Source organism: Vanellus vanellus (genome assembly GCF_965231255.1).
Source record: "Vanellus vanellus genome assembly, chromosome: Z".
Lineage (NCBI taxonomy): Eukaryota > Metazoa > Chordata > Aves > Charadriiformes > Charadriidae > Vanellus > Vanellus vanellus.
This window is the reverse complement of record NC_138908.1, coordinates 4460877-4474205: the sequence shown is the minus strand read 5'-3', so window position 1 is coordinate 4474205 and position 13329 is coordinate 4460877. Positions and strand designations below refer to the sequence as shown.

At 35.9% G+C, this 13329-nt stretch overlaps 1 protein-coding gene across 13 annotated transcripts in view; it reads right to left on the bottom strand.

Moving 5' to 3' along the window:
• The window catches only part of MEF2C (myocyte enhancer factor 2C), a 142245-nt gene that overhangs the window by 58412 nt on the left and 70504 nt on the right, over positions 1–13329 (bottom strand). For all 13 annotated transcript variants that reach the window (XM_082497085.1, XM_082497076.1, XM_082497073.1 and 10 more), the window contains one exon: positions 9695–9898. In XM_082497085.1, coding sequence (XP_082353211.1) covers positions 9695–9898 — 204 coding nt within the window. The remainder of the gene's footprint in view (positions 1–9694; positions 9899–13329) is intronic.

Sequence of the window (13329 nt, the reverse complement as noted above, 5' to 3'; positions counted from 1 at the left end):
CTATTCCACGCCTATTCCTCTCCATTTTCCTTGGCAAGACTGAGAGCCAAGCTATTTTTAGTTAGGCAGTTTTCTATTTTTAGACAAATATCAGTTAAGAGACATTTGTTAGGAAAAATTTAAAAAAAGAAAAACACAAAAGGGGGAGGGGATGAGGCTTCCCATCTCATATTGTGAAGCAAGCCCTTCAACCTGTAACTCCAGGCGTTTCAGCTGCTTCCAATCTTGGAAAAATAAAGAAAATTCAGAGTTCAGGGATTTAAAAATAAACCTACCCTCTGGCAAACAGACCAAAATACAACAAGCTGTTACTATGTGAAACAGTGACTACAAAAACAAAGAACATTCTCCAATGACTAGATTGGGATAAAACTTTGGAGCTATTAAGTTATAAGAATGTTACACAGACATGTAAGATTTTTCCAGCTTCTAAGCCAGTTATATAATGTTTTGGAGAAAGAAACAGTGATCTGTGAAGTAGACCTTGCTCTAAGAAACATAGATTTAAATTCCCAGTTTGACAAAGGAAGGAACCATGAACAGAGTTTAAAACACATTTATATTCTGCATTTATTTTTCACCATAGCATTTTTACAACAATCTGTCCAAAACACTTCCTAAGTTATTAAAATATTTTGTAATTGACTACTAAGAACAAAAGAATAAAAGAAAAACCATATGGGGAAATAACCAATAACAAGAACTGATCCTTAACAAGTAAAAATCAGGAGGTCCAGAGCTCCCTCAAAATATACTCAAAAGTAGCTTTTGCTCGACTATGTGCTTCAGAGTAACTAACTTTGCACCCATTCAACTTTTCTCTGTCCCTATTCTCCTCTTCCACGTATGGAAAAAGAAGTTATTGGGTGAGCTACTTTACATTCATTTGTGATACATTAGGATTACAAACTATGTTTCAGGTCAACCAAATGCTGATTGCAAATAAATCATAGTGGAAAACTTTTTTTTTTTTTTTGAGAGAGAGAGAGAGAAAGCAAAACAAAACAACTAATTATGCAACTTTCCCTTAGCTGCATTTTTCACATACTGGATTAATTTGAAATATATTAGAAAAAAAAAAAACAACAGTGTGAACACTTGACCCTCTACCTTTCTTATTCTAGGCTGCAAAGCATCAAAAATCTATCACTTATTTGAGACACAGCAACAAGATGCTGCAGAGTTATCAAGGAGAGCTTAAACAATAGCCTGTGGATGGAAAGAGAGAGCGTCAAAAATCTCATGTGAATAAGTGGGAGGAAGGGAATAAATTGCTATCTATTGGGTGTAGTAAAGGGAGTAATTTTGAGAGAGTCTCACTAACTGGAACAGCAGTCCCATTGAGGGACTACTTTGGACAGAACAGAATTGCCTTTCAGTGTTTTCCAGCTTTGAAGTTTTTCTTGTAGTCTTATAATAGCTAATATTTACATAAAGCCCAAATTGATGGAATAATAAGATTAGGTAAGAATATCAGCTTTTGCTTAAAAAAAGATGTATTTCTAAATTAATTGCTTGAAAATATGAAATTGAGATTGAAAATGTGGAGAGTTTTTTAGTGTTTTTGAAAATGGGATATTTTCCCCTCCAAGATCTTCTTGTTCTAACCGTGGCTAGGAAAAACATAGAAAAAACTCACATGAGGATATTAGGTTACAATCACATTTTCCGAAGGCTCAAAACTCAGAAGGGAAACAAAGAAAGACGAAAGAAATATTAAAAAAAGCTGAAGATCTTGAAGCCAATCCCATGATTTTGTCGTACATAAGGTTAGCAATAATGGTTTGGCTCATATTTACTAAAAATGAAAGAAGAAGTAAGCATTTAAAAAGCCTAAATCATCATCCAAAGGAAACTCTTCGGCCAGTTGACCCTGTCCAATCATCTCCTGGCCTGTGGAAACTGGTAACAGTAGCTGTTTTTTAAACAGGCTGGTCTTCAACCAACTTACAAAGGAAATCAATAATGTATCCCCATTTTACAGATAGGGAAACTGAAGCATTAGGAGGAAATGTCACTTGCCCAAGGTCACACAACAGTATTTGGCAAAGCTATTAATAAAATCCAAGTCTCATGAGTCCTGGTCCAGGGCAGTATCCAATAGACTGTACTGTCTTTAGATCACCCTGAATAACCTTTCTTACATACAGGCTTACTTTCTATACTGTCCCAGATCTTCAGCCCATGGTAGCTGAAATAATTCCCCTGATTTCAAGAGCTGAAGAGCTGACTTGATGTGTATTTCACAGCTTGTTTATATGCAGTATTATGTTATGATGAGAAGAGAAGAAAATACACTTATTACATTAAACAAGCTACAACAGTTGCCTTACCTTTCCTAAAAAGAGCACATTTAGAGAGTTATATGGGCTTATTTACTACAAAATATACAGATAAGAGTCTTAATTGATATGAAGAGGCTTTCAGAATCTAATTAACCTCCCAGCTAGTCATTAGCTCTGTGACCTTTAGAAATAATTGACAGAAGGAGGTTTTTTTCCTCTTCATCTCATTCAGAACTTCCACACCAAGTGACTAACCCTACATATGCCATAGGACCCACAGCACACCTGTAAAAACTGCTGGGACAATATGCAGGAAGTCCATCAGCAAAACAGGACTGTGGCATTCCTCTCAGGCACAATGTACTGCCCATGTAACATGGCACACGCATGAACCTTTTGCTGCCTGAGTGTATCCTCACCATCTCCAACCTTCCGGTGTGCTACAGCCATATTAAGATTTAAGTCTCAAGTCCCTCAAGCCTGTAGGAGGTTCAGCGGTATTTCATACCAATTAACACTCCGTTGCTGGTCATACTAAAAGTGATCGGATTTTCAATTCAAGCTAGTTCTTCTACAAACCTGCGGAAGTATTCACTGTAATCTATCATCAGTTGCATGTTTTCACTATACACATTTTTTTAGAGCAAAATGCTTTTTTAACCAGCAGTAACATACAAAAAGGCAAAACTCTGAATCCTACCGTCCTATAGGGCTTGGTATTATTTTGCTCCCTACCAGCTTAACATTGAGTTCTGTAAAGTTATGTCTCCGTGTTGTAAAATTTCACATGTCCGCAAGCTCACTCCTTCCCCTTGGGGGAAAATGCCGCTGCAAATGGCACTCATCTCTCTTGCCATGTTCAGTTCATTCTCCCTCAACAAATACAGGAGTCCACTAGGGAAGGGAAAATACTCTGCAAAAGTTCAATTCATCAGCAGTTACTAGGGCAATCACAGAATGATAGAATACCAGGTTGGAAGGAATCTCAGGGATCATCTGGTCCAACCTTTCTTGGCAAAAGCATGGTCTAGACAAGCACACTGTCCAGCAGAATCTTAAAAGTGTCCAAAATAAATGATGTATGACCCTATGCAAAACAAGTTAAAAAGACAATGCTAGATGCTGATTATCTATGAAAAAGAATCTATAATTTGTAAATTATTTAAAAATGTAACATATTATTGCAAAGTAAAACGCCTTTTTTTTTCCCACGGCCAACTAGCATTCCCATCACAATGGCCCTAGAATAATTAAAGTTTCCTGGAGTAGCTCAGGGTAATTCTTGATGAAGTCTTCTTCAGTATCACTAAATGCAAGAGTTTACCCAATGCAGGTTTCTTCAAACTTACCCAATTTCAGTGAGAAAGGAGATGGAAAAGAGGATGGATTGGTATCAACTGTAATGGAAAAGCGACCCCTAACAGGCAGACTGAAGGAGCAGGTGGTGAGACGAGAGACAAAGGAGAGAACAACTTAATGACACTCTCAGGGACAAGAAGACAGGAAAAGAAGTAAGTACTGGCAATTGGCAAGAAGTTAAGAAGGATGAAACTGAGGATGAGTTGAAGATGACGAGACACTCAGAAATGGTTGAAAGATGGTCCTCGGTATGAGAGGTATAAACAGAGTTTGATGGAAACAGGATTGATGTATCTTAGATGGACAATCATGTTACTGTACCATCATGACCTTATTTTGCTCCCTGTTCTTACTGTGCCACGTCTGAAGTAGGGCTGTAAACGCTTTGAGGTAGGACCTGTTAGTGTGCATTAGAATACAGCAAAATTGCAAGAGTGAGTGGAGAGGTGGGTGAAAGGGCAGAGTAAGCTTGATGATAAAAGTAGCATAGTATGCTTGGGGGTGAAAAAAACCTCACAGAGTAAGACAATGTATAGCTGAGAAACCAAATGATCATAAGGTTTTATTGAAGCCAGAGGATACGACAGTATATTACAAGAGCTGACATCTTCCTATATGTAAAAGTCTATGTCAAGGACCTTGAACTCCTTCTCAGTGTAAAAACAGAAAACAAAACAAAAAAAAAAAAGAGAAAAGAAGGAGTAGTTGAAGCCAGACGCCAGTAAAAGAGCCAAAGACCCAAAGGCAGATAGCAAGAGAGATATTTCAGAAGAGGAAAAAACACTGAGGTCATAGAAGAGTTTCTTGTAAGAAAAAAGACAGCTGCAAAGATCAGACAGATGTGTGTGCATGCATGCAAAGCAGCAGTTTTAAGTAGTGAAATTTACAAAATTCAGAGATCTGGTGGGTGATCAGCATTGATAACATAGAACCTCAGTTAGCAAAGAGGAAAATGGAGGAAGTTTGTGTTGTTCCTCTTTTTTCTCTACCAGTGATTAGTGGTATGGCAGAGGGGAACTGAGGAGGTGGATGCATGTTGGCCAGAAAATGGAAGATCTAGCGAATGGGATGAATTTGAAAGGGCTGACCTAGAAGGAGAACTTCAGTTAAGGGTAGTGACCACTGAATCAGCAGAGGAATAGAAGCCAGTTGGAGAAAGAGGGACAATAAGAGCAGCAGGGTCAAAGGAATTGATGGATTGAGGGCTTTAAAAGAGCTGAAAGATGAAGTGGTTAGTGATTTGTGGAGGAATGATTTATGTGCACACAGAGCAAGGATCAGCGTATTAGACTCAGTGTCTAAGAAACAGAATTAAAACCAGGACTCAGAAAAAACTCACCAGAGGTCTGCTAAAGCTGAGGCAGTAGCTGATGCTTTGACATGAAAGAAGTGACAAGGAAGAAGGGACAGTGAGAGAAAAAAGCAGGCAGGAAGTTTCACTGTAAATCAGCAAAGACTTGATGGCTTAGCTGAAAAACCAGACCAGATTTCTGTAATATCGTTAGAGTTGTAATCACATTTGCAGCCAAGATGCAAAACATTTCCCTGTATTCCTGCTCTGAAACATGCCCCCTACAATCAAAGGGTGATGTCCTTTCTGAGCTCCTAAGCTGTAGGCTTACAGGATTCCCATTACTCACCGTACTGTGGCAGTGAAATAAGTTGTGTTACATGCACTTCTGTTCTAAAGAAACAAGGAGAGGATCCGGCTTCATTTTAAATAAATGCAAAAAATGCATCATGCACATACTTGTCTGTTGTAAAACTGACATTTACTCTTCCCCATTTCCTCGTTGCCATAAAAAAAATATTGCCTAGTCCTATACAACTGTGCTGATAATGTTAAACAAGAAACCCATAAGGTAAGTTTTTTTCTGATAGAGCAGATAGTAATTGGGTGTATTGACAAACTTCTAAGGACAGATTGGAACTCTAGTTGTGAAAGCACTACTTCTGTACCAAAGATTGTGTACCAAATGCTACAGGATTTTGTAATGAGAGAAAATGTAATTCCATTTTAAAGTAAAGAATTACAAATCTTCTAGTAATTATATCACAGGATTTTAAATGAGAGCTGCTGAATATGTTGTTGTTGGTATTTACATACAGCACTTGGAAGTTAGCATAAAGATGAAATTAATCTTTTTTTCCTCAGTATCGAAGGAATCTTGCATAGGTTCCGCTATTCCTTAAAATAAGTTACTATATCCAGCAACTAACATGCACTTTTTAACTGAAGCAAAATTGAATGAAAGACCGTGGTGTGAGTGGTTTGGTGGGTGAGGACATAAAGGTTTCGGTTTTAAGAATCCAGTTAACTCTAAACAGAAGTCTCAGAATATTTATTTTTTTTCCAGAACTAATAAATATCATAAAACCTCCACACAGATTTTGGTAAGACTCTCAATAATTGTTGCTGTTACTTAAAATGGATAAACCTGAGTGTGGAATGCAAATATTCATGAATACACATTGTTTTTTAGTTACCTGTGGATGTTGTAAAGCATATTTACTGGGTAATAACTGAAAGACATTCAGCTGGTAGATAATTTTTGTGATCTGAATAACTCAGATATACCAAATTGAATGTTAATCAACTCCATTTTGAATGAGGCAACTGGAAAAAACCATCTCAGTTATATTTATTATATGTAAATAAAATTACTGCATGTGTAAAGGAAGTATAAGCTATTTGTTTAAATCATTAAACCAAAAGAGCTCAGCAAGTATCAGTAACTGAACTTTATAGTTCTCTTAATATTAGCCACTCCATTTTACATCATGGCAGATGTAATCAGATCATATACCTATAAGTTGGTTAGGGCCAAATTGCTTGATTTGCAGTAAAGTAAGTACTTTTAAGTATTTTTAAGTATTAAAATGAATGTAAAATATTTTTTCCCTTGAAAAACAGTGTAATGTTTGTTGATGTATGACACTTGGTGTCTTCTGATATTTTGAATAACAATTATGGCCTGAAGACTAATTCCTTCAGAAATGCTAAACATAATTAATTTCAGTAATTAAACTGAAAACGTCTGCCTAATAAAATTAACAGTTTTAGCCAGACCTACATGAAAATGCATGTAATTTTTCCATTTGAATAGCAGTGGTTTAACTTCAAAGTAATTAACTACATATTAGAGACCCACTCTTCTGATTTTCTTTGAATACAGATTGTTCAAAGAAGCTATACCACATCCTAATGACTGATAACACAGTTCTACCACAACCAAAAAGTAACTAAATAGTTAATATTATGCCGAATGTGAACAGAAATTGGATTCTAAGTTAAAGACCTTTATACGGTTGACAGTTATATTTAAAATTTTCATGTCTACCTAAAAAAGTTTTCTTTCTCTAATACTGTGCAGAAATCTGTGAGCACAGTGATGCCCTTTTCTTCTGCTGAAATATAGTTATTGAACAGTCATTCAGTTGCAAATGATCAGATTTAATAATACTGTCTGATTCTCAGCTGCTGTTGATCGCTCTGGAAGAACAAGATTAAAAACTTGTAAGTGTGAAATCTAGCTGTCTGAAAGCAAAAAAAATGGACTCTGTACAAGGAAAATATGTGTAATGTAGTCAGTTTAATTGATCAATTTAAATATTTAAATGTGTAGCAGATTTATATCCTGTACCTAAAAATATATCCAAACTACACTGAGAGTCAAGCCATTTCTCAGATTGCATGCTTTCATGGGCTCTATTCCTCTATTGTACTCATAACTGTGATGTTAATTATCAAGTAAAGGCACGATAATATGAAACCCTTGTTCAAAACCTACATCCTGCACAAGTACTCCTTTGATCCTGAAACACTGGTGTGGCTCAAGTATTTTGCATTACAGGCAGAACATTGAAAAACGTAACAGGAAAATGATCAAATGCCTGAATTCAGAGCTGACAGAACATACAGAAAAACTATAAACATGCACTTCATTTGGCCTTTTCTGCCTATTGTTAGATTACTCCATTCAAGTAATGTTTATTTCAATTACCTACTTTTATTTGGCTCCTTTTATATGAGTGAAAAGGGATGCCCACCAAACTTTGGGTATAGCCAGAAAATTACATGTCTGCATGCAAAATTGCCTATCAGCTTATCCAAGCTGGCATGCTATTTTTGCAAGAAAGTGACTTTGCTGGTGCAGAGTGCTCTTTCTGAAAATCGCAGACTTACAAGAAAATAGACATTATTTTAAATTTTACATTTTCACTCAAGTTTCTTGAAAAACCATAGTCTTCATGATCAAAAGTATTCATTCATTGTGAAGCAAGTAATAAATCCCTAACTACTGGCTTACTCACCTATTCCCACAAGAAAGTCTGCAGGAAGAAGTAAAGATATCACAGGAAACTTTTCCTGCTAAGAATATTCTGGCTTTTTGCCACTAGAAGAGGACAGGTCATTATTTTGGGGACAGAATTTGAATTCTGCTGGACAGGACATGGGCTTAGCAGAGCTAGGTGACAGGAAAGGCTTCATGTCTATACAGGAGATTGGAAGTAAGAGAGGAAAAGAGATGATGGAGAGGAGGAAGAAATTATGTACTTTCCTCTTAGTCTTAACTCACATAAATTTTTGCTCTGCTGTCAGAACCTCATCCTCTCCTAATGGGAGAAAATCTGAAACATTCCAGAAAATCTGCTGGAAGATCATGAAGGAAACAAAACAGTAACATCCCATATGTTGACATAAGGATAGACAGAAAAGGGATATATGTTTCTGCGTTGCAGTCTTTGCCAATATACAGTGGTGTGACTGTGACATCTCATAACAAGTGTAACAATGGCTATTATACTGGTACTTTATCAAAAACATTTTATATGTAATTCACACACTTAGGCTCTTCCATTGCTAGTCTCAAATACATGACTAAGCCAGGTGAAGATCCCAAAAGCACCAAAGTCTTATTTTAGACAATATCGAGATCATTTAAAAATCTGAAACTAATACTTTTAAAAAGATCTGAAGAAATCTAAGTGTATAGGCCAAGGTATTCAGTAGAATTTATGAATACTTTTTCACTGATCTTTAAGACATGACATCATCCTTCCAATACTTTTTTAAACGATACTGTCAGATGCTCAATCACTTAGGTGCTTTGAAAACAAGAGTTGCGTAAGTCACATAAGCAATTTTTTAGATATCTCTATAAGTGCTTTGCTATTACAAAAAAAATCATTGAAAGCTTCATTTATTTTGCATGGCTTGAATCTTAATGAGATTATCAATTAAACTGACTTTTCTGCAAATATTAGAAGCTTAAAATTGAAACCCTTAAATTTTAATTAATAATTTTTAGTAATTGTAAATACAACTTGCCCCATATAATTAAAAAAAATAATAATTACAAGGTGTCTCTAGCATTCTGATCATTCTGATAGTATTGCTTTGATACTGTTATTATTAAATTATGGTAAGAGCATTCTGTGTGAGGTAACTGAAACATTTGTTATTGTGCAGCTCGTAAGTAAAAATTTCTTGCATTTTATTAAACCTCCTTCCTCTGTAAATAATCAAAATGCTACACAAGTCAGTTGAATGCCTTAAAGCAGTGATTCTAAACCTTTTTCTTCCACATCTTTTACGATGTATTTTTAGTTCCTCCTGGATGGGGGACATTATAACTTTTGGGGTGAGGAGACAAGGCACACAATGTTTTCTGGACAGCATGTCACGGGGAGCAACTAGGAGACAAGAGGGAGATTTAGCTGGGAGGTAGTGGCCAAGGCATGGAGAGGACTAACAAAGCAGCAGAGAAAGCTGGACGACAGGGAGCCAGAGATCCTATTGCAGGAGTTTCTGCTGAGCATGCAAGACTCAGCAGGACAAAACCTAGAGCTCAAAGAAGACTGGATTCTCTCCGGCCTCTGCTGCACCATCTCCAACCCCCAAACCAATACTCGGTTGTCCTTGTTCTGCTCTCCTGCTGCTGTGTACGTTCTACAACCCTTGAGAAAGATGATCAGGCCTCTTGCTTTGAGTACCTCCGTCTCAGAGCAAAGTCAAAAAAGAATCCTCACAGAACAGAAAATCTTACCTCAACAATATCCGAATTCGTTCGACTCTCATGCGGTTCATTGTACTCGGTATATTTCAGCAACACCTTGTCCATGTCAGTGCTGGCATACTGGAACAGTTTGTTGGTGCTGTTGAAGATGATCAGAGCAATCTCACAGTCGCACAGAACACTCAGCTCATAAGCCTTCTTCATTAACCCGAATTTCCTCTTTGTAAATGTCACCTGGAAAAAAGGAAAAAAAAGTCCATCAAAAATCCCCAAGCTGGTCTTTGTAGTCCTTCTTTTTTTTGAAATACAACATGTAACTGCTGTAGTCTTTGAATTGAACATGTTCAGAAGGCAAATGCATAAATATAAATATAGTTCCAAAACAGAATATAAGTACTTGTGTGTGTTATGTAAGTGGGGAAATATATCTAATTCTCACTGCAAAAATCTGGAGGTACAGCTAAAGAGTGTGGGACATTTTCATTAAGTACTCCAATGAAGTGTTGATCCTGCGTCTTTCTCTGTAACTTTTTAATTCGTATACTCATCATATTGCATACACCTTTCCCATTCAATATTTTAAAACTGCACCTCAGCTTTGCAGGTGTAAATAGTTCGACCACTTGGAGTCAATTCTTATTTTTGACAGTGATTGACTTTGATTCCATGCCCCCCAAACTCCTGCTAGGTTTTCAGTGGAAGAAATTATTTCATACAAAATTCAAGTTGTGTGAAACAGATACATTGTTCGTACAAACACACTAACAATAGTTTTGAAGAAATATCTAGTGTCAAATGTTCGAACACTCACATGAGAAATGAGAAATATAAAGCACGCATAAAGAATAAACAATAGTTTTTCAGTAACAAATATCACCTTTGAAACAAGGTCTTTTCTAAACAATGATGTAGCATACTTTATTTCATTTCAAATTAGACGCTTAGAAATAAGAACTGGCATTTTTAAGTACAAAGGACTTTGGGTCATATTACATAGGAAAAAATAAGGACGAACTTATATGTTCTCAGTAGGCCAGTTAATGCCCTGACATCATGCAAAACCTAGGCAGTATGAAAAATATCGTTACTCTGTACAAAACCATAATTTTCCACAGGGACTGTTTTGACAACGAAAAACCTGCACATCAAATACTGTTTTGTTTTTTTTTTTTTTTTTATCTCTTCTTTTCTTCACTAGCTTACAAGTTCCAGTAAGACATGTGACTCAGAATAAGAAACTACCAAGAGCTGTTTAAGGTAATTGTATGGTTGAATTTTTCTTCTCCTTCTGTTTCTTCACATATGCAATTTCCATTAAGTGTATACAATGACTGTGATTTTTTTTTACATCTATTTTTTTCCTCTACTAATCTTCAGTGACAAGAATTTTTAAGATGAAAATATGGTTTTGCTAAGCCTATTATTAATCAAATTTAACATGCAGTCAGGGTATTTGATATGTCAGGGACAGGCACGCCACCAAGTTTATAGGTCTGCCTAACCCTGCACTTGTTGCTCCCATTCCTTAATACCCATAAGCAGTAGCACCTTTGCACTTTAATGCTGAGGCGAGAACATTTGTCTGTACGTGGTTCATACGGCTGCTATTTTATCTTGTCACACTCCTAATGCAAGTTAATGCTAACCGCGACCCCAGACTACCTTGAAATCCCAGCACATCAGGCCACCGAAAACGTGACCTTTAAGTATCGCTAATCCCTATTTGCTAGTCCCTCTCAGAAAGATGAGGCTCTGTGCCAATACTATGAACGTTTATTCTCCCAAATGTGCACTGATTGTTACTCCTCTTATTGTCATTTCAATCTCTTTAGCCTCTCTCAACATGCTGTTAAGAAAAGATGGATTGCCGTTAAATACAATTATTCAAGTATTTTAAAAACACACTTTCCACAGCACTGGTTCATGTATGCATAATTGGTAGCAAGTTCTTTCTAAATTTGTCTGTCTCGATGGCTTTTGATATTTGAAATGAATAACGAGATAGGTAACAAAACTTCATTCCAATTCTGAAAAAAAAAAAACTAGTCTTTCAAATATTCCTTTTATGTTTTCTCTAATTGCAGAAAATTGCAATGCATTTGTTGAAACGTACATATATAAAAAAGCATGTTTTAGAAAAAGATAAACATACAGAAAATAAAATGTACTAACTCAACATATTTTTCTCTATCTAAAATGCCTTTCAATCGACTTTTTGACCACAGTGCTGTAGGTGGAGTGTCTCTGTACAGTATGGTTTCTGTTGCACAGAAACCTCAGAATTTAGCATGTTACAGCTTCTTACCATCAAAGTACACTCCAGTACAGAAATATCTTTAAAGCTACTGTTTGTGTTTACTGTTAGGTGCTCCTGAACATTTAGAATAACCGCAGAGCTGTGCTGCATAGCACATACTTATTTCATAATAGTTATCACCAGAATGATACTGGTTAGAGTTCCTTTTTGTGGAAAGTGAAAAAAAGAACAAATCAGCTAGATCTTTTTTTCTTTCTTTAAAATACAATCTTAATTGCTCTGAATTTGATTTGGTTTTAACTCCTTGATCTTTCTAATATTTTCTAAATCTAACAGATAACGCTCTCTGTCACTGCTCATAAATGCATTAAAAATCTGTATCCACTACTGTTTCTATGGTGATCTGAAATATTACTTTTCTTTTTAAATATGCCATTCATTGTGTATTATCTTTACATATATATATTACATATATATACGTGTATGTAAATGTATCATGCTTTTACAACAGTTTATAGTAGGGGTGAGAGTCTATTTTCAAATGCATAGTGAGAAGTCAGTAACTTCAGGAAAGATTAAAAATACTCTTCAAGCCATTTAAAAAACATTATATTTTTTCACACTTTCTTCTATGTGGCTACATAAGGAAGTTGAATATACTTATCTTCCATATGCTAAAATATTTTTGTGAGCAATTTAAGTGGACAGCATCTTTATTACTTAACTTTTGGGTCTCAATTTGTTAACCCTTTGTTACGTTAACCATACTGACCCAAACTAAAACTATCTAGTAAATATTGTCTCAGGTAACAGATAATATTCTAGTATTGCAGAAATTTTGCTGAGTGGCAAAAATTTGCATAAATTATTTAAAACATTTGGTCTCTTTTGTCTCAGTGGAAGGCAGTGCGCAACCTACACTTCAGAAGCTTTGGCTACACTTGAACTGACTCGTGCTGAGAATGAACAAGACACACACACACTCCGCATGAACAGAAGCTTTTGAGTAGCTGTAGCTACAGTACCAAAAAATCCAGGTGGTCACATAGTCTTATTGTCATATACTGCATTAAATTTCTCAGAAATGATAGCATCATGTAACAACAGAAAATGTAATTTTGACATTTGACATAAAGAACACTATGAGACTGAAAGAAAACACACATACAGTGAGACAATCCATCAATGTATTTAAAAAATTACATCCAAAAAAGACCATCCTTTTCAATACCTGTTTAATATTTAACTTTTTTTCAGCAGCAAGAATCAAATCACTACATTTTCTTTCCTGATGATATCAGTCAAGATACAATTAATTAACCCTGTTGTCTACACCACTGCTAATTTGTAGGTGCTTTTCTGTTCAGAAATTTTCTCCTTGTCAGTAGGATGATAGGCAATTTAGGAA